At 35.9% G+C, this 22,245-nt stretch overlaps 1 protein-coding gene across 11 annotated transcripts in view; it reads right to left on the bottom strand.

Moving 5' to 3' along the window:
• Dis3l2 (DIS3 like 3'-5' exoribonuclease 2) overlaps positions 1–22,245 on the bottom strand; it is a 336,218-nt gene that overhangs the window by 150,085 nt on the left and 163,888 nt on the right. For all 11 annotated transcript variants that reach the window (XR_007349541.1, XM_015481549.2, XM_048808736.1 and 8 more), the window contains one exon: positions 14,270–14,443. Coding sequence is in view for 10 of the 11 variants with exons in the window: in XM_015481549.2 (XP_015337035.1) it covers positions 14,270–14,443 (174 nt within the window). In the remaining variant the exon portion in view is untranslated. The remainder of the gene's footprint in view (positions 1–14,269; positions 14,444–22,245) is intronic.

Raw genomic sequence — 22,245 nt, 5'->3', positions numbered from 1 at the left:
TTTGGAATGTCTTCAAGGTCCGTCTATATCATTCCTTTTTATGGCAAATCATAGTCCACTGCATGGATACACCACTTTTTTTTTAATCCATTAACCAACTGATGGGACATTTGGGCCATTTTCATTTTTTAAAATAATGCTGCTATGCACATCCGTGTAAGGTTTGGTGCAGACATGTTTTCACTCCTCCATGAGTAGAAATGCTAGGTCATGTGGTAACATCTAAGGCTTGGATAAACTGCCAAGCTGTTTGCAACGGGGCCACACCATCATAAGTCATCACCTGTGCTACATGAGGTCTCCAATGTGTCTGCATCTTCACCCTCATTTGTTATCTATGTTTTTCATTACAGCCATCCTAGTGGGTGCACTGATTTGCATTTCATAATGATCAATGATATTATTTTTCATGTATTAATTGGCATTTGTATATCTTCAGTCTTTTATAAGTTCCTTATCAAATACATAACATTCATTTCCCTCCATTCTCATGGTTTTCACTTAAACCAACCAAAGTCGCCTTTAGGCCTCCTGCTGGATGGAGAACAGAAGATCAGCTACACCCTCAGCTCTGCTAGTACTACCCTAGCAGGGGAATCTGCAGACAATTTACTTTCACTGGTGAGGCAACTGGGTCAGCTTCTCACTTGGCCCTCGTGATGCTATCCCAGGAGAGAAATGGTAGCATCCTTTTACTGAGTGGGGTCACAACAGCTGACATTTTGCCAGCAGGGAAATGACAGCACCGTTAACCACTTCTGCTATGCAGAGGAAGTGCAATTGGCTACATGTTCAGACCTGTTGACAGCACTCCAAAGGGAACAGGAGCATCACTTGCACATGGCGGGCAGGATGGAACATTAACTCACTGCTTGGCTCCATGGACACTACCAGGTGTGGGAAATATACCATCAGTGCTTGACTTCATGGACAAGGATGACAGCATACGCAATATTAATGTTTTACTCTGTCCCACTGAAACTGAGGGTGTGTGTTGTATATGTGTGGCTTTTCTGTTAGTGTTTGGTTAGCATAGGGTGGGTACTGCCATAAAGGTTTTCTGTTGTTAGATCATCTGGCTGGAGGAGACAGGTTTTTGTTGGGGAGTACCTTTTATGTGTTTTTTGCCCACTCCAGATTGGTGACCTCTGTAGCACTCTGCCTGACATATATGGGTGGCAATAAAGAAACCCAGGAGAGTTACCACCATGTGCTTCCTCAAATTCTAAGATCCCTAGGTACTGACTTCTTTTTCTAACTTTCAGACTATTCATCTCATTTGTTTTGTTATGTCTATGTTTTTAGTTTTAAGAAGGAAGACCTAGGAGGAATAAGTATATTCCATTTTTGCCAGAAACAGAAGTTCTTCTTTCTATTTTATGATAGTAATTTTATTATTTAAGATGTTTTCCTGTCTAATTTTTTCACTGCACTAGAACAACTTTGAAGGCACTAGACTATGTTTTAGATTGTATTTTATCACTATTCATTTTCTTGGGAATATCAAAAAGAAACAGGAAGGAGTCCCAGCACTTGGTGGGATATATCACGGCACACTGAATAAATTAATTCTACAAACTCTTAAACAAAACTTTCTTTGGTCTTTTTCCCTTTTCTTTCTTTAGTTCCCTGAAATCCCCCATTTATTAAACTTGTTAAATATGAACTTCATCTCACTGACAACCATCAGCAACATTTATTTTACACTATAGCTGTCTGGGATGGCAGTGACAAGAGGCGCAAACAAGAAGCTGACGAAGGAAGGAAGGAAGGAAGGGAGGGAGGGAGGGAGAGAGGGAGGGAGGAAAGAAGGAAGGAAGGAAGGAAAAGTTGGAGAATGAGATGTTTACAGAGGGCTATGAAAACACCTGACATATTCCTGGGGATCTAGATGGCTACAACCGCGTACTTACAGGGTTATGCACATGCCTACGACCTGAGAACTTTCACTTCTGACTGATCTTAAAGCGCTACATAGGCAGGAAGTAAAGGCTGAGGCAGAGCTGTAAAGCACATGGCTGGGCACTGAAGGTGTGCTCTAACACACACACAGCACTCAGCAAAGGGTGGGAGACTACTGTTTTCAAATACTTAGGGAAATCTCTGTCCATGCATTAGCTGACAACTTAAAGCCAGCTACGCAGAAACTGTAGTGGCCTCACAAGATAGAGAATACAGACTATCTCAGTCCATCTGGAAAGCTATAACAAAACATCATGAACTGGGTGGTTGATAAACAACAAATGTTTATTTCTCCCAGTTCTGGAGTCTAGGAGTTCAAGATTAAGGTTCTCATGGATTTGGTGTCTGGTAGAGGCTAACATCCTCACAGATGGCACCTTTGTGCTGTGTCCTCTCATAGTGGAAGAGGTAGAGTTTCTCTCAGGTCTCGGTAATAAGGGCACTAATATCATTCATGAGAGCTCTACCTTTATGACCTAGTAACTGCCCATAGGTCCCACCTCCTAATACTATAACTTGGAGGGAGGTCAAGATTTCAACATATGAATTTAGAAGACCATGAACATTCAAATCTTAACACAGGATACATAGTAAAACAGCAAATAAAACAAACTGCAACAACAACAAATCCTAGGGAAAGAAGATATGGAGTTGGGGAGCAGGGAGCTGATTTCCAGAGTTGCCCTGTGACATTATTTAAGATATATGGTATATAATCATACACATAGTAATCAAAAGAGCTGGAGTGGCTAAACCAATAGCAGATGAAATAGAATTCAAGACAAGAAGTACTACTAGAGACAAAGGATGACATTTTATATTATTTTATTTTATGGAGTGTTGTAATTTTTATTTTTTCCATATTTTTATTGGTGCATTATAATTATACATAATAGTGGGATTCACTGTTACATATATTTTCATGAATGCAATATAACAACATAATTTGGCCAATACTTTTTTCCAATATTTTCCCCTTCCCTCATCTCTTCCCTTTCTTGGTCCCTTTCCTCTATTGATCTCTCCATTTCTATTCCATGAATTTCTCCCTACCTTTTTTTGTCCTTTTTCCTCTCTAGCTTCCATACATGAGAGAAAACATGATTCTTGGCCTTTTGAGTTTGGCTTATTTTGTTGAACATAATGTTCTCAAGTTCCATCCATTTTCCTACAAATGACATAATTTCATTCTTCTTTATAGCTGAATAAAACTCCATTGGGTATATACACTATATTTTCTTTATCCATTCATCCACTGATGGCCACCTAGATTCATTCCATAATTCAGCTAGTGTGAATAGTACTGCCATTAATAGGTATGTATGCATTATCACGATAGTATGCTGACTTTAATTCTTAGAATAAATACTAAATAGTGGTATAACTGGATCATATGGTGGTCCCATATAAAGGAAGACACTTTATACTGTTAATAGGTTCTATCCATGTAGGAGACAAAGCAATTATCAACATGTGTGCCTAACAGAGCAACAAAATACATGAAGCAAAAACTGAATTAAAGGGAGAAACATAGAAATCAACTATAATAGTTGGAGACCTTCATATACAACTTTCAAAAACAGAACAATTAGATGGAAGATCAACAAGGAAATAGAAAGCTTTAAGAAAACTATCCATCAAGTAGATCATCAGATCTATTAAACACTCAATCCAACAACAGCTAAATATATATCCTTCTCAAGTTCATATGGTACATTCTCCAGGCCATATAACAAATTTCAATAAGTTTAAAAGAACTGAAGTCATACAGACTATGTTGTTCTTTGACCAAAATGGAATGGAGTTAAAATTAGTAACATAAGAAAACATAGGAAAATCAAAAAATGTGGAAATTATATAATATCCCTAAATAATCAATGGGTTAAAGAAAAAGGAAAATAGAAAATATTTTGAGATTAATATTCGACAAAAACACAATCAACCAAGAACTGGAATGCAGCAAAAGTAAAGCTTAGAGTAAAATTTGTAGTTGTGATTGCCTGTACCAAAAATAGAAAGATCTGAATCCTTAACATAAACTTCAAACTTAAGAAACTAGCCAAGGAAGAACAAACCAAACTCAAGCCATCAAAAGAAGGAAATATTAAAGATTAGAACAGAAATAAATGAAATAGAGAACAGAAAAATCATACAGAAAATATTCATATGAAAAGTTAACAAAACTGACAAACCTTAGTTATGCTGACCAGCTGATGAAGGGTTCAGGGGGAGAGATACAGATTAAAAAACTCACAAATGAAAGAGCAGAATTTACTACCATCTTCACACGAAGGGGGGAAAAAGACTATAAGGGAATACTGTGAATAATTGTATGCCAATAAGTTATATAATCAAGATGCAAAGACAAAATTTCTAGAAAGATACAAACTGCCAAAACTGACTTAAGAAGAAATGGTAAAGTTTAACAGCCCTATAACAAGAAGAGATTGAAAAGCAGCACTGGATGGCCTCATAGGTGATTTCTACCAAAAACCTAAAGAAGAATTAGCACCAATTCTTCTAATTAAGCCAAAACTTATTTTATGAGCCAGCGTGATCCTCATACCAAAACGAGTCAAAGAAATCACAAGAGAACTATTGACTAAGATCCCTTAGAAATATAGGTGCAAAAATCATCACAAGGACACTAGTAAACCAAATCTTATGAAATGTGTTACTAAAGAACCATCTCAATAGACAAAGAAAAACCATTTAGTAAAATCTAACACCCTTTCATGAGAAAAGGGAACACCAGAGGGAACACTTTCAAATTGATAAAGGGTATCTACAAAACCCCTACAGTTTACCATACAATTAACACTGAAAGGCTGAATGATTTCCCTTCAGAGATTATGCACAAGACAAGAAGGTCTACTCCCCTGGTTTCCATTTGACATTGTATTGAAGGTTATAGCTTGAGCAAGTGAATAAGAAATAAAAGGCATATAGATTGGAAAAGAAGAGTTAAAACTATCTCTATTTGCAGATGATATAAACTTATCAATAAAGAAAATCCCTAGGGGCACGCGCTTGTTCCACCCACGCACACCCACCCACCCCCCACACATAACTATTAGATCCAATAATGAGTTATGCAAGATTACAGGATACAAGATTTGTATACAAATATCAATTTTATTTCTCAATATTATATGAACTATTTGAAAATAAAATTAAGAAAATAATTCATATACAATAGCATTAAAATACATAGGATTAAATTAACTAAAAAATATAAGCTTATTAACTGAAAACTACAAAGTATCATTGAAAGAAATCAAAGCCCTAATAAATGGAAAGACATTGCATACTCATAGTAAGAAGACTTAATATTGGTAAGATGGCAATACTAATCCAAATTGATCTAGAGATTCAACACGATGCATTTTCCCCCTCCCCTAGAAATAAATAAACTGATCCTAAAATTCACATGGAAATGTAAGGGACCCAGAATAGTAAAAAATCTTGAGGATTGTGGGGTGGAAAATAAAAGCTGAAAGACTCATGCTTCTCAGTTTCAAAACTTACTACAAAGTTACAGTTACATAGATTAAAAAAAAAAAACTTACTACAAAGTTACAATAATACAGATAGTGTGATACTAGCATAAAGATAGACCTAGATTGATGGAATAGACTTGAGAGTCCATACTCTCAAGAAAACCTATACTATAATTATGGTCAACTGATTTTCAGCAGTTCAATGGGCAATGAATCTTCAAACAATATAGTTTTTTCCTGTGGTGCTGGAACAACCTGGTTATACACATGCAAAAGAATGAAGCTGGACCCCTACCTCATACCATTTACAAAAATTAACATAAAATGGATCATCAGCATTAACATAGAACACTATAAAACTCTTAAAAGAAAGCATATGCTATGGTTTTGATATGAAGTGTCTCCCCAAATCTCCTGTGTTAAGGCAAGAATATTCAAGGTGAAATGACTGAATTATGAGAGCTGTTATCTATTCAGTTCATCCTAGTGTGAATGGACTGACAAGGTGGTAACTATAGGCAGACAGGGCATGAATGGAGGAGGGGAGTCACTGGGTCATACCCTAGAGGGCACATCTTTCCTGTAGCCCCTTCCCCCTTTCCCTCCCTTCTCTGCTTCCTCACTGCCATGAGGGGGCAGCTTTCCTCTACCATGTCCTTCTGCCATGAGGTACTGCCTCACCTTGGACCCAGAGTAATGGAGGTGGCAATTTCTGGACTGAGAACTCTGATACCGTGAACCAAAATAACCTTTTTCTCCTCTACATTGCTCATGTTGGGTATTTTGGTCAGAGCAACACTAAAGCTCACTAAAACAAGGACATGTGTAAATCTTTGTGATCTTTTAGTAATGATTACTTAGGACATCAAAAATATAAGCAATATAAGGAAGAGTCATCATTTTATCAGATTTAGAAAACCATTTGCTTCAAGACATTATCCAAAAAGTGCAAGGCAATAAACAGTAGAAATATTTCCAAGTGTTATATCTAATAAATGACATATTAGGAATACATAAAATACTCTTATAATTTCAACACTAAAAATATAACCAAAATTATCTTCATTGCCATTTGTATGTCTTTCAAAGAAGACATATAAACGGTAGTGAAGCACATGAGGATATGTCCAGCATCATTAATCATTACACAAATACCTATCAAACCCACAATGAGCTAATACTTCACATCTGCACGATGGCTATAATCATACATTGCCAGTGGAAATGTAAAATGATGCAGCCAGTTTGGAAAACAGTTTAACAGTTATCTAAAAGGTTAAATAGAGACTAGACCATATGACCCAGAAAATCAACTCCTAGATATATACCCAAGAGAACTGAAAATACACACCCACAGCAAAACCTACAGCTAAATATTCAGAGCAGAAATACTCATATTAATTGAGAGACAGAATTAACCCAAATGTCCGTCAATTGATGAATGAACAATATGTGATAATTCATACAATGTATTCAGCCATAAAAAGAAATGAAGTTCTGATAAATGCTATAATATGAATGGACCTTGCTAGTGGATGGGGTTGTGGCTCAGTGATAGAGCGCTCCCCTAGCACATATGAAGCACTGAGTTCAAGCCTCAGCACCACATAAAAATAAACAAACAAAATAAAGATATTGTGTCCACCTACAACTAAAATAATATTTTTTAAAAAGAAAACATGCTAAATAAAAGAAGCTAACTACACAATACAGAAGCCTATTTGAGAATAGGGAAATCCAGAGAATCTAAAAGTAGATTAGTGGTTGCAAGAAATTAGGTGGGTGGTGTGGGGAGTAAAAGTTAACTGAAATTTCTTTGGGGTATGATGAAAATGTTCTGGAATTAGATAATGGCAATGGTTGCAAAATTTGGTGAATGTGTAAGAAACCACTGAATTGTACAATTTAAAAGGGTGGAATTTACAGTATTTGAATAGTGTCTCGATAGAAAAAACAGTGAAAACACTTTGCCACCCTGATTATTAGCTATCTCTATATTCCAGTTTGCTCTAAATTACAGGTCACCTATATAAATTTTTTATATATCATTACGAATTGCAAATAGAACTTATTTATAGTATGTAGAAATTGGTCATTTTGCCCATGCATTCACATTTCTACAATGCTATAAAAATATTTCTAGGAAATAGATTTAAATATTGTCTTCTTTTGCCAGTAGGCATTTTTCCACCTGTTAAGACAAAAATCTATTCATCTTTGAATATTTGTATTCTTTAAGAATAGTGCTATTTATCAACATAAGTTTTATGGGATGGAAAATTACTAAAGAAAGTACATACTTAAAACTAAGAATGCCCAGTTGTGAATCTACTTTAGGATCCATTAATCCTTGTTACTATCTATGAGTTTCCTGTAAGTTCACCAACAGTGAGTTGGGATTTACATGAAAGGAATAATATTGCCATTAGTTTCAAATGACAATAACAGCTTCTCTACTTGATGCCAAATAATTTGATCTTGCTTCCCTCTAGCTAAGGCAATATGGGGTTCCCTTGGCAATGGAAAAACTGAGATTTAAAGCACAACTCTCGAATTTCCTGCAATATCATCTTGTGTGGCCCATGGAATACTATTTTATTTCAAATCCAGAAGAGGTGTCTCTTACTAACTCAGAAGAATTGTTTCAAACACAAAGTTACCACAGTATTAGAACTAGAAGGTTTGAAATGTCTGGTTCAGCTAATTCGTAAAGAATACTCAATGGAATACCAAGTTCAATGAGATGATCTCCAGGGGAAAAAGCTCTAAGAAATCTATTAACCCACTATTTTAAAAAAATACTTGGTTACAGAACCCTTTTTCTCCATAACACCTATTAAAATCCCAAAGAATTCCTGACCTACCAACACCTTTTGGAAAATTCTAACCTGGTTAAAAGTTCATCTTATAAAAGATGAAAATGCTCACTCCCCTCAACCCCTTCCCAAAGTTAACTGATTTCCCCAAGGTCAGCCAGCAGGTCCTGGGAAAGCTAGAACTGACTACTAGAGGTCCTTCCAGGCCGCCACACTGAATTCCCAAGGGGACCTTTTCTAAAGGGCAATTTAATCACATTGGACTTCCTGATTAACAGCAAGAATCAGTTATTTAATGTTAGTTAGCTATGTTTAAAATCTCTCCCACAAAAGGGTTGACCTGAAAAATGTTAGTATTACATGACACTCCTTTCAAATTTCTGTTTCAAGGTTGGTTTTACCTGGAGTGAGAGGAAATTTCTGGCTTTTTGGAACATTTCCATCTTGAAGATATTTCAATAGTTCTTACCACAACACCCTTTCTATGCTCAGTATTTTTAGCTCATTGTTTTTTATTTTGGCAGTCAAGAAGCTGCAGTTTGTAATTTTACCTCCAACTTCATATTTCTTCTTAAAAGTGAATACAATGTCCCACTTATAATAATAAAATCACTAGTTGGCAGAACGACATTAAATGGAAAAAAAGAGGGGGAGACAGAGAGAGAAAGGGGGGAAGCAATTGGAAAATTTAGAGCAAGCAATTTTAAGTGCCAAGTTTCACATTTGTAATGGTCCAGTGGAGGTCACTGGGCTTCCTTTTTATTGAGGGCATAGTAAAGAAATAGATTACCCACAAGCTCTCTTGTAAAAAGCTATAGAAACCACCTCCACTTCAACGAAGCTTTACTGAAAAGTGATGTAACTCAAAGATCCACAATAATACGAACTACAAGAAAAACATAAAAATTAGTTTAGTGTGGTATTTTCCTCTCCAATATTTAGATTTTCATTTTCCACATTAATTGAGCTTCTAAGCTTTAGCTTCCTATTCCAGTTTAGCAACAAATGAAACAAAACAATGAGTGAAATGGGAAATAACTGCATCCAGTCTCAGAAATAACACTGAGTTTCTTGGACTTCTGATGCAACCAACCATCCCCTTTAAGCAGTTTCCTGGGACACAGTGTCTTCCTGATCCTCAAAGATTTGTGGTATTGGTGTTGCTCTTGATGTTTTTCTTTTTTTAACCTCAGATGCCCTACTAAAAATGAGCTACAAGTCTAGGCCATTCAAGAAAGGATTCTCTAGAGAAGGTAGCCAAAGGACCAGAAATTTGGTGAGCCCAATCAGAAGGGCCAGATCATCCCTACAAGTTCACACCAGCTTTACTTCTTAAAAATTGCTAACCAACCATTTTTCTTTTCAAAATAAACACTATTTCTCTCAACTGCAGTTTGCAAAATATTACCCCAATTCCACTGGACTAAAAAACTGGAATTTTACTGACATAATTGGATTATGAGGTTTAAAGATTGATGGAACTTTTCTGTTCCAAATATAATTGTTCAAATACCAAACCTAAATGGGTATGTAGAAGTTCTGACATAGTTAGAGCCAGAGTACCACTGCAGGCTCCAAGCCAGGGTGACATAGGAGAGGGGATGGAGAGGCTACCAAACCAAAGACCTGCCAAGTCCTGTCAAAGAAGGGTCTTGGGGTCTCAGAGTCTCGGGGGCACATATTGCCCTTCTACTGATACGGCTAGCACTACAATGGAGACAGCTTTGGTCAGCTCCCCCATGCTTGCTCATTTCTCAGACCTCAGCTCATATACCAATGACCTTGGCACTTTACTCATACCAATATTATAACACTAGCTATTCTTTGCTGTAATTTTACTGAATATGAACCTGTTTCCCTGAAGAACAAGTTGTTTTTAGTATTTCCTATAGCTATATATTAAATATACATATGCATGTATTTTATACATATATAAACAATATATGAAAATAAATGTTTTAGGAGAGGAGATAGAAGGAGAAGGAAAAAGACACAGAAGAGTTGATTTTAGGAGTTTAGAGAATATGTATCAATTTATTCAATATAGCACATATTCTTCAGCATTTGCTAGAAAATGCTAGCTCCTTTGTTATTCCTCGGAAAATAAATACTGGTTTTAAAAAATCTCTTTGAACACTGAACCCATGAGCAGAAGAAATCACACTATCTCAAGTACTTGTACCAAGTGCCTCTCTCCTTCATTATAATTCCATATTTGACTATTGTTTAATACATTTGACTTATGTTCTTCTGCGAGACCATGTCCATTTTGGTTCATATTTCTAGTGGCCAGGATGGTGTTTAATAATTATCTGTTGGCTGAAAAACTGTTTATTATCTATCACAACATCAAAGAAAAAGCTAATCTAATCAGATCCAAACACTTCAATATATTTCTCTTTATTAATTTTTTATTGTAAAAAGTAAGAAATTAATCAAGACTACACAGCTACACAAACATATGAATTAACTCTGGTGTCCTCACTGGGTGTTTGGGCCACAGGATAAGAGAGGCATGCAGATGAGTCAGCACTCCATAACAAGAGGCAACGACCTCAGCTACCTTGGTACCTACGCTTTCAGCCCACTATGATTAAAGGGTATTTATTTAGGCCCAGCTGCATGGATTTATAGATATGATTAGTTTTAGCTTAAACCAATTCTTATAATAAAGGCAAGTAATAAAAATATTCCTGCTAAGATCCAGAGATTAAAGAAAATATTAAACTAAAAATATCAATATTACTATTAATACTACTGATATACCAGAAAAATGGCAAAGCTGACATTTCTTCTATTTATGACATAAAGTCATCCCCAGCTGCATTATGACTTAAAAATAATGGCCACCAATCATATATTACCCAGAATATCATTTAGGAAAAATAAACACATTTAATCTGTCCCTTCAATGTAAAGATGGCATTTTAATATTAAGAAAAAAGTTAATGCATCTTGAAAACAAAATAATATTTATGTTTTGAAGATGACATTTTAAAAACTGGATTTGTTGAAATGCATTGATTATATGGTTTGAGGCTTAAAATGACATAGTGTATAAACTAAAAAACTGTCACACACCTGAACTTAATAGAATTTTCTATTTTTAAGATGACATCAGAAGAATAACCAAGGATTATGAACCCATCTTAAAACAAACAGACAAAAAAAAAACATTCTAAACTAAAGATGCAGTGCCTTTCAATAGTCCACAAGTATGACATCAGGCAGGGAGAAAATATATTTCAAAGTGAATTGGAACGTAACTGGTTACTAGGACTAAAAAATGAGCATTGATTTAGTGAGCTCGGTTTATCTTCTAAAGATATATCTTTTTCATTTATTATAACCATTAAAGCAAGTAGCAAAATATATAGGACTAAACAAGATTTTTGAATTTCCATTTCAAAGTTGTTAAGCAAAATTTAAAAACAAATTAATGGAAAAAAAATGTAAACATAACAAAAAGGAATAATTAATCAAATTGCTTTCACCAAAAGCAAACTGTTATTGTGAACAAACCAGGTCTTCTACACCTTTGTAAGTAAAAGTAAAAATATTTAATAATTTATTTCATTCTCACTTCATTTTAATTTTTCTACTTTCATCTGTGTTTATAACGTAAATAATAGTTTAGTGAAGAAGTACATTTGCTTATAATGTTAAAATGAAGTCATATGCGTAAGCACAAATGTATATTCAACACTGTTTAAGATTTCTATCTAAGTATCAGGAAACAGTTGAAAGACTCTTAAAGCAAAGAATAAAAAAAATCAGATATGAAGTTTAAAAATATAATTCTGGAGATAGTAGACAGGGAAAAACATATTTGAAGCTTTAAGTAGTTTTTTTTTTTTTTTTTTAATCCTTGTTACTCCACTAATTGGCACAGAGCATCCTAAAGTCCCTCTACCTTTCCATCCCTCCACAGCAAGTACAATAGACTTTAACAGAGGCTTTCCACAGAGTAAGGCCTTGTATATTCTGCAATTCTGTAGTCCAAGGCAATGAGGGCCAGAGAAATGGTAGGGCGGAGCTTGGAGGAATACTGGGCCCTGTGACTTCTGCACTGCTTAGTATTTATCTGCAGCTAGTAGACACGCTAGAAAAGATGAGCACGTCTATTTTCTTACATTTGTATTTATAATAAAGTTAATTTTTTTTGAAAAATGCAGAGGTATACAAAATGAAAAGTAAAGTATTACTTCCCTACCTCCTTACTACTCCATTGAATTCATTCCCCATGGGAATGTTATTATGTTAATAGTTTCCTTTTTTTAGATTCTTTGCTGCACATATATACTTGTGTGTATGTGTATTATACGCATTTTCTATATATATACTTATATCATTTTATATATTATTTTATAAGAATAGGCCCATATATTATTCTGAAACTTGTTTCTTTCACTTAACAGTATTTGGCCACAGTTCTAGGACAGTCAACATACATCTAGCCCCGCTTTTGGCACAATTGGAGAGAATGTTATCATATGGATATACCCAAGTTATTAAACCATTCCTTTATTAGTGTATATCAGTACTGTTTTTGATGTTTCACTTTTACAATAAAGTAGTGATCATTCTCATACATATTTCTTTGTGCACTTCTTTGGGTATTCTTTGTACACTTCAGGAAGTAGAGTTTTTTGGGAAAGAGTAAGTACATTTAAATACTTGGTCAAAATGCAGAATGGATATACTAAATTATACTTAAAACAAAAAAGTTCAGCCATTCATTCTGATCTTTTGTCAGCAAATCTTTACAGCTTCCTAAATTCAGGGAAAGATCTCAGCAAACAAATTTCTCAATCTGTTTATGAGAAAACCAAGATTCATAGAGGTAAATAAAGGTCAGAGGTCCCAGATCTCAGAGCCCCTGAGGAGATAATGTACCCATGCACCACCAAGAGCTCAGGAGAGAGGGGAATACTACAAAAATCCAGGATAGCAACTTGGGTCAGCTGACTTCAAATATAATGTGTGTTCCACCAGCCACACTGACAAAAAATAGCAAGAGGGGGCAGAAGAGTACTCTCAAAGTCAGTGGAGTTATGGGCATCCAGAGTGGAAGGTACTGTAAGTTCAGCTGCACAGAGGGACCAAGTGTGGTGGAAAGACTCTGACATGGGATAACCTTAGTAAAAACCTTCCACAGCCTCAGTGGGTTGTATGAAAAGTTTCTTGGTTCTAAATATCTCCATGTGGCATCCAAAATGAATGCCAGTACTGAAACCAAATTCTGAAGAGAAATATCAGAAAAGAACTAACATCCCACAATGAAGAAACATCTTCAAAGAAGATGTTGTTATAAAAATACCACAAAAGTACTTTCCAACGAATTCCAGACCTAAAAGTAAAGCTTTAAAATGAGACTCCAAGCACAGAAGTCTTGAATCTTTTGGTCTGTGCCTAGAGAGGCCCACTTAGAGGAAGCATTTCTAACCAGATAACACTGCTTTTATTTGACCAGACCTATGGGTACAGTGAGAAGAAAAGAAGTGGCACCTTTAATTTTTGAAATCAGAATGGTCCAGAACAGGGGTCAGCAAACTTCTGTAAAAGGCCAGATGGTAAGTATTTCCAGCTTTGCAGGCTACCTGGTCTCTGTTGCAGCTACCCAACCCTACAGTTGTAGTGCAAAATAGCCACAAGCTATATGTAAATGATTAAGCACGGTTATGCTCCAATGCAACTCTATGGACACTGAAGTTTGAATTTCATGTAATTTTCTTGAAATATTACTATTATACTATTTCCAACCATTTAAAATATAAAAACCATTCTGAGTTCATGAACTGTATATAAAATGGTATTGTGCTGGATTTACCTCATAAGCCAGTTTTGCTTCTTAAATACTCAAGAAACACTGAACTCTCAACTGAATTTGAATGTTAGTGGAAAGACGGAAACTTCTGCGTCCAACGCCTAGGAAATAGGTTATAAGGCAGAAAAATATTAGAGATTTCTTAAAGGATTTCAGGTATTTACCTTAAATCTCTTCTCTTGCTGAGTTCCTCTGGTGGAATTGTCCAGGGCAGGCTTTGGGGGAGACATTCTAGAACTTCTGAGGAGAAATCAGAGAAATCTACACCATACTCTGTTAGTATCCCTTCTGTTTCAGGCTCAATTTCACCAGCCTGCCCAAGACTCTTAGCCAGCTGCCTGTGGACAGAACAGAGAGGGAACATTGGGTTAGTGAACAAATGAAACACTGGCACCTGTCTACTCTTTAAAAGAAAGGTGCTGGGACAGTGTTAAAAATCTTCTGTCCCTCCACAGCAGGAATGCAATAACCAGTGTATGAGGACAGGGAAGGGGCGAGAAGAAGAAACAAGAATATTCTTGGCCTGTAAAGTCCATGATTACAATGTAATTTTACCTTTCTTAAGGAATTCTGATTTGGGAACAGGGCCAGAAGGCCTTTCTTGGAACCTGCAATTTTTCGTGGAGAAGTCAAAACTGACATTATAAAAGGCTTGCATAGATGCTTCTGGAAAACACCTTTAGAGATAATTCTGTTCAACTCAGTTTGCTATTAAATCATTACCTTCAGAGTGCCTACACCTGAAGTCACTGGATTAGAGCTGATAACTCATATTTGTTTCATAATTCTACTAGATTTTACCTTTAAAAGGTAAAAATATGTTATCTAAACATAATAATGTATGTTTACTAGAAAAAGGTTAGAAAACCCAGAAAGGTACTGAGAAGAAAATTTAAAGTATCTATAATACCTAGCAAACTATCATTCACAATTTAGGGACTGGACATTAAAGTCCAGTCTGCATTTAATAGGACATTCCTTACATGAACACAGTTCTACCTTTTAAAGAGAAGATCTCACTCATCGGTTGGTCATCTACATATATATTAAAATTAATAATTCTCTATTGTAAATATTGTCATGGCACATACAGATAACAAGTCTCAAGTTTCATGTTAAAAACAGATAGCAAATAGGAAATGTAATCTGAACCTTGCAGTAGTTGCTTTTCAAGAGGGTATTGGGGAAACCAAAGATGGCCATCTCTCCTGTTGTTCACGTCTACTCATCTCCCCCCAGGATGATCCAGGAATCCCCTCTGCTCTTTTTGCAAGGAATTTAACTCTGGCATCATTCAATTTCACTAAAGAAAACTCTGTTTAGATGCCTGGCTGCCAGAGTTCTCAGGTACAGAGCTGTGAATTGAAATTGGGGACTTGGTGGTCTAACAGGCAGACTTTTAACAAATTCTGATCTTCAGCCTTGAGGAGTACAGCAGTGGTGGCAGCAGGGTTGGCCCCATTTCTCACCCGTCAACCATGAAAGGGCAGCCACAGTCGACACACACTCCTGTCCTTCAGGTTATATTGAGGGAGCCTGTGCAGTGACCTATGGGCTGAGATCAGTGACTCCTCCGCAAACCCAAGTGGTGATCTCACAGAAAGCACACCAAAAAGCCAAAGGCAGAGAAATATGAGAACATAAAATTATAGAGAGCTATCTGGAAAATCCCCAAATATTTGGAAATTAAACAATGCACAGGTTGAGGAGGAGAGAAAAGTAAATTAGACAATATTCTGAACTGAACAAAAACATAACACATTACAGAAGCAGCTAAAGCAGTGCTTCTAGGGAAATTTATAGCATTAAATACTCATATAAAAAAGGAAGTGTCAAATCAATGAACAAAGCTGCTTCTACCTTAAAAAACTATAAAGAAAAGAACAAATTTGACTCCAAAAAAGTAGAAGGAAAAAAAAAGTAACAAGAATCAATGAAAAGAAAATAAACAATGAAGAAAGAATAAAACATAAATTTCTATTCATATTAGTCAATAAAAACAGAAGGACATGAATTATCAGCATCAGGAATGAGGAGGAATATCATTACACATGCTACAAGTATCAAATGGATCATAAGGGATTTATGAATGACTTTAAACCAATAATTTCAATATTCTGGATGAAATGGACAAATTTTAGAATGACAGAAATTACCTAGGATTATTCAAGAATAAATCAACATATGAATATTCCTAATCTATTAAGGAAATAGAATTCATAGTCTAAAACCCTCCCTTTAAAAAAAAAACAACAAAAAACCGCGAGTCCAGATACCTTCACTGATGAATCTTACCAAGTATTTAAGAAAACAGAATTGACCACTATATAAAAAGGATAACACATTATGACCAACACTAAAAAATAAACAAACAAAAAGTCAACCAATATAATTCATTATATTAGCAATCAACAAACATGTATTATCTCAATAGAAGAAAAACAATTTAATAAAATTTCAATATTCTTTTATAATAAAAGACCCAGGATTAATGGACATAAACTTCTTCAACTTATTTAAAGGCCATAATCCTAGAGCTAATGCCAAACTTAATGGTAAAAGAATAAACAGTTTTCCTGGATCAGGAAGAAAACAAAGGTGTTCATTCTCTTCAATAATATTTAACATTGCATTGAAGTTCCTAGTAAATGTGACAAGGCAAGAAAAAATAAAAGGTATACAAACTGGAAGAAAGAACTGAACACTGAAGTGGGAGAAAAGACTTGATTCCCATTACAGTAATGACCAACCTCCCACTACATGATGCCTGGCCTCTCTCTAAGGAAGACCCCACTCACACCATGCACACCAGAAGCCAATACACTGTGTATGACTTAAACTCTGCCTCAGCTCAAGACTTTGAATGTGAAAATAATGACTCAAAGAGGTACTCCAGACCCATTCATGGCAGCAAGAGTGGTTTCTAGTGACTGCAGTGGTAGCAATAGTGTCCAGTGGAAGTGGTGGTTTGCAAGAGCAGTGGTAAGAACCACCATGGCCAAACAGTGAGGGCTGGATGACTTCTGAGCTCTTCAGAGTTGTCTTAATTCACTCCTCCCCTTTTTTCAGGGAATTCAAGCCTCTCACTGTTTCTGTGGGCCCTTCAATATTCTTCCAATAAACTCTTTCCCCAACAGAGCTCGTTTCTCTTTCCAGAAACTAAGAATCCAGACAGTTAAAGACACAGGTTACCCCAATGTTACCTTATTTTTTAAATAACAAAATCATTACCAGTGTGCACTAGGATGTGAAGATCTAGGGGACAAACTGTCCCTGCTTCTGAAGTTTGAAGGACATGGGAATTCCACACTGCACTGGATGACTACTTGCAATAATGTTGTTTAGATTAAAAAACAAACAAACAAAAAACTTTAAATTCTGGAGATCACAGGCAATAATTAGTCATTTAAAAAATTCGTATTTAAAAATTAATACAACCCAAGGTATTTCCCAAACATCTAACTAACCTATTTATTATTCCCACAGGTTCCTGAAGTTTAGTTTTCTACATTTATCTCCTAACATCAATATCTTTTAACTGTCTTGAGTTCTTGGTTACAAGGACAAGAAACCAACTCTGGTTGGAAAGAGTTTATAAAAAGGATACTTGCTGAGTATGGTAGCACACATCTGTAACCCCAGCAGCTTGGGAGGCTGAAGCAGGAGGATCACAGGTTCAAAGCCAGAATCAGCAACATAGTAAGACCCTGTCTCAAAATAAAAAATAAAAAGGGATGGGGATGTGGCTCAGTGGTTAAATGCCCTTGGGTGGTTCAATCCCTGGTCTGGCGGGTGGAGGGGTGGGGGAGATATTGCAGGGCTCACAGAAATAGAGACTTACAGAATCAAAAAAGGAGATGGAAACGAAAAATTATATGCTTAATCTCTAAATTCTTGATTCTGGGCTAAGAAGAAAACTCAGGAACTTTCTTTTTTCATCAAAAAAGATTCCTGGGGATGTTACTCAGTGGCAGATCACTTGCCTTGCACTTGTGAGGCACTGGGTTCAATCCTCAGCATCACATAAAAATAAACAAAAAAATACAGGCATGCTGTCCATCTACAACTACAAAAATTAAAAAAAAAAAAAAAGTATCCTGAATTTCTTGTAGCAGCCAGGCTAAGGCAGAAAAAAATTTTTTTCAAAAGATGATGAATGAGGGCTGGAGTTGTAGCTCAGCGGTAGAGCACTCGCCTAGCACTGGGTTTGATCCTCAGCACCACATAAAAATAAATAAATAAAATAAAGATTAAAAAAATTTTTAAAAAAGATGATGAATGATTACATTACTGGATTTAGGATCTAACAAGTATCTTAGGTGAAAAGTAGGGGCATTGATGAGAAAGAATAAGATTCAGGGGATACAGAAAGGTCTGAGTACCCTGAATGCCTAGTCGAAAATGACCTTCCATTTTCATGATTCTTAAGTGGACTATGATAGCATTTGAAGGAACAGGCTCTGAAAAGAATTGTAACCAAAACCTTGTAATATATCCATGGTCCACTTCGGCTGAGAAAAGATGGCCCGATAGGCAGTGACTTTAAGTTTAGCCAGAAGGACAGGGACCTCAAAGAATGATTGAAGGACTGGTAACAGGCATATCTGGGGAAGAGACATATGGATGGAATGGGACTATTAAAATGTACCCAGACACAGTATAACTATTAGAATTCCACAAGAATGCTCAGCCAAGTGATCCCACTGTGGAGGGAGGAGGGGTCTGGGAATGGAAGATTCTGCCTTCCCAACCACTGCAGTGCTTCCTTGACATGAACAAGGTACATGGCAGCAGGAAATGAGCTCCACATTAACTTCTTCTTCTGATAACCTGGCCCCTGCCCGTCCAGGATACCAGTGTGCCAGCAATAGTAATCACTTTGAGTCCATGATAAAGAACCATGCCAGGACGACCCAACACTACTTGATAACAAGTTATATCCCTCAGCTCTTCTTTAATGAAGAAGGCAGAAATCTTGCTCCATTAAAATTGTGAGATACTAACTCTGGGCTTGGGACTGCTGTCTTCATCTGTCCTGCCTACCATGGTTTGCATGAACATCACAATCCATAGATTTCAGAAATACAGAAAAAGCGATTGGTATCTCATTCAATTTTGTTTATAATCAAGTATTTCACCTCTTGAAAGAAGCAAAGCATATAAAAGTCACTGAGTAAAATGGTGTAATTTTCTGCTGACTGCTAAATTATGAGACTAATCAGAAGACAACACCTTGTAAGGTTGCAGAGCTTCCTCCAGGACAGTCATGGTGCTCTCCCTTGGCAGCCTAGAGCCAGTGCACAAAGTCTGGATACCAAGGATGCAAGGAGTCAGGCTTTTCAATATCACACTTAAGACCCACTCACAATTTTTCTTTTCCAGTACTGAGAATTGAACCCAGGCCTCACACTTGCCAGGAAAGCACTCTATCACTGAGCTACCTTCCCAGCCCTTTTATATCATTGTATTTCCTTTCCATTTTACTTAGAGACTGGGGCTTACTAGGTTGCACATGCTGGTCTCAAATTTGTACTCCTCCTGCCTCAGGCCCTAGAGCAGCTGGGATTACAGGCAAGTGCCGCTGGGCTCAGTTCTACTAGTCACAACATTTTTAACCTTGTCCTCTAACACTCACCTTTATAATAATAATGATTCTTCTGACTGAGACTACAAGAATCCTGACTAATATAAACAGACACAAAACATACTACACCAACTTCTTTCTTAAAAAAGTTATATTCAGTTTAAGCCAGTGAGTGATGACTCGGAAGCAAAGGATTCAAGAATGGCAAGTAATATATAAAGAGGATAATCATACATGATATTGAGGCACATGAAATTGCCAATATTGGATTTTTAAGCTATAAAACATAATTTCATATAATTCTATCTAGTAATATTAAAAATAACAAATAACCATTCATTAATGAGCATACATAGTTGCTGGGAGAAGAATAAACAATGACTTATATCTTGTATAGTTTATTAGACAACTACAGTAACATGAAAAGAAACACATTCTCACATGTGGTGGGTATCTCAGGGCAGTGTATGAGAGGCAGATCTAGAATACCATGACCACCCTACTTTCACTTTGTGAAGCTGGTAAGAATATATATATGGCCAAAAATTATCTCCTTAGATCTAAAGTAGAAAAGAGACTAAAAATATGGACAAAAAGGCATTTTATAATACCTAACTTTTGAAATACAATACTAAAATCCAGGAAGAACTCATAATAGCAGACACCTGTACCCATGGTTTTGCTTTCTGAGGTTTCTGTTAATCAGTGGTCAACTATGGTTGGAAATTATTAAATGGAAAACTTCAGAAATAAGCAATTCTTGAGTTTTAAACTGCATGCCATTCTGAATAAAGTAATGAATCTGTGTCATCCTGCTCTGTCCTGCATAGAACATGAATCATCCCTTGTCCAGCATATCCATTCTGTACATGCTACCTGCCTGTTAATCGTCTAGTAGCCATCTCAGTTACCAGAGCAGCTGCTGCACTATCACAATGCTGTTATTCAAATAAACTTATTTTAAAATAAAAGTAACAATGGTCCCAAAGTGACTGATTTATTCCTTATGCATTTGCAATTTTGCTTCTAAAGGAAGCATCTAGATATGAAGAATAGAAATAACTTTCAAAGATATCAGTTAAGACAATCTTCCTGACTGGTTGCCATGTCAGGTGCTTATAATCCCAGGAACAGGAGGCTGAGTAATCAGGACGCTGAGGCAGCAGGATTAGGAGTATGAGGTCAGCCTATACAACTCAGCAAGACTGCATCTTAAAGAAACAAAATCAATCAATCAATCAAAGAAACAACAAAAACCTATAAAGACAACTTTCCTGAAATAAAATTTAAATTTACAGACAGAAAAATTGCCTCAGGAAAAATTAACACACAAAATCACCACTGAACCACACTCTAGGGAGGGTACCACTGGATTTTGAAGATAAAGATATCCAAATTCAAGAATTCAGAGAACATACCTCTCACAAATCCTTTCTTAAAAACTATTAGATAATAAACTAAGACCTACCAAGAGATGGTGGATTCAGTACTCAGCACGCCTCACAAAGGCAACCAGCGCTGATACTGGATCCACACCTGTAATGTAAAGGCAAAGAGAAAGGAGGACAAAAGCTAGCAGGTGAGGTGATGGATCTAATACTATTATAAGAACAAGTCAAATCAGTCATTGGACCTAAAGGCAAAAGATTTTTTTCTCATTTGATGCTTTGTATTTTAGCAAAATTTTCACTAGTTTTAAGTCCTAGAATCTTAATTAGTTTACTGAAATTACAACATAATTTATAATGACAAAATTATATTTGAGTTATGGTTTCCAAATATGATCAATGACTCCAAGTTCCTATTAGCCTTAATTAACATTTATTTTACTAAGTTTCAGAGAACATTTCTCAAGTGCCTTATTTAAATAAATTCATTACAGATTTTCACTGGGATATACTTGATAGCAGCACAGACTGAAGAACTTGTCCAAGATAAAATATCTAACTGGTCAGTATACTGAAAGAGCCCAAGCTTTTCAGTCCTTAGATGCCCCAGAAACAATAATGCAATATACTCACTCATAAACTCTGCTCTCTCCCTAAAAACCAGACTACCTTGGAATCTAAACAAAACTAAAATCCACAAGGGAACTAACATATACATTGTGTATTTGTCTTGCAAGAGAGTTTGTTTTTATGTTTTAAATTTAATTCTGGGGTAAATTTTATTTAAAATGAATAATGAATATAACTTTCCCTTTCTTGCAATACAGTTCAAATGCTATAGCTTCCTAAGTAGTTTCTATGTCTTCTATTCACTGTCAGAAAAGATGGCTGTTTTAGGACAATTATAATGTCACACTGAAATATCTGGTGTTTTCTTAAAAGCACATTTCAAGCTACTCTGCCTTTCAGAAATAAGAAATTCTCGTAGCTATAAGACCCCAAGGAGACAAGATAATTAAATGTAATATTGGATCCTGGAAGAGAAAAAGGAGTTTAGATCAATACTATTACTACTACTGAAACTGCCACTGCTACTATCAATAATAAAAATAACGAAATCTGATTAAAATATGAACTTTTGTTCATAATGTATCAATATTGGCTTATT

The sequence above is a fragment of the Marmota marmota genome, unplaced genomic scaffold (genome assembly GCF_001458135.2).
Source record: "Marmota marmota marmota unplaced genomic scaffold, marMar, whole genome shotgun sequence".
Lineage (NCBI taxonomy): Eukaryota > Metazoa > Chordata > Mammalia > Rodentia > Sciuridae > Marmota > Marmota marmota.
This window is presented reverse-complemented; position numbering and strand designations above follow the sequence as displayed.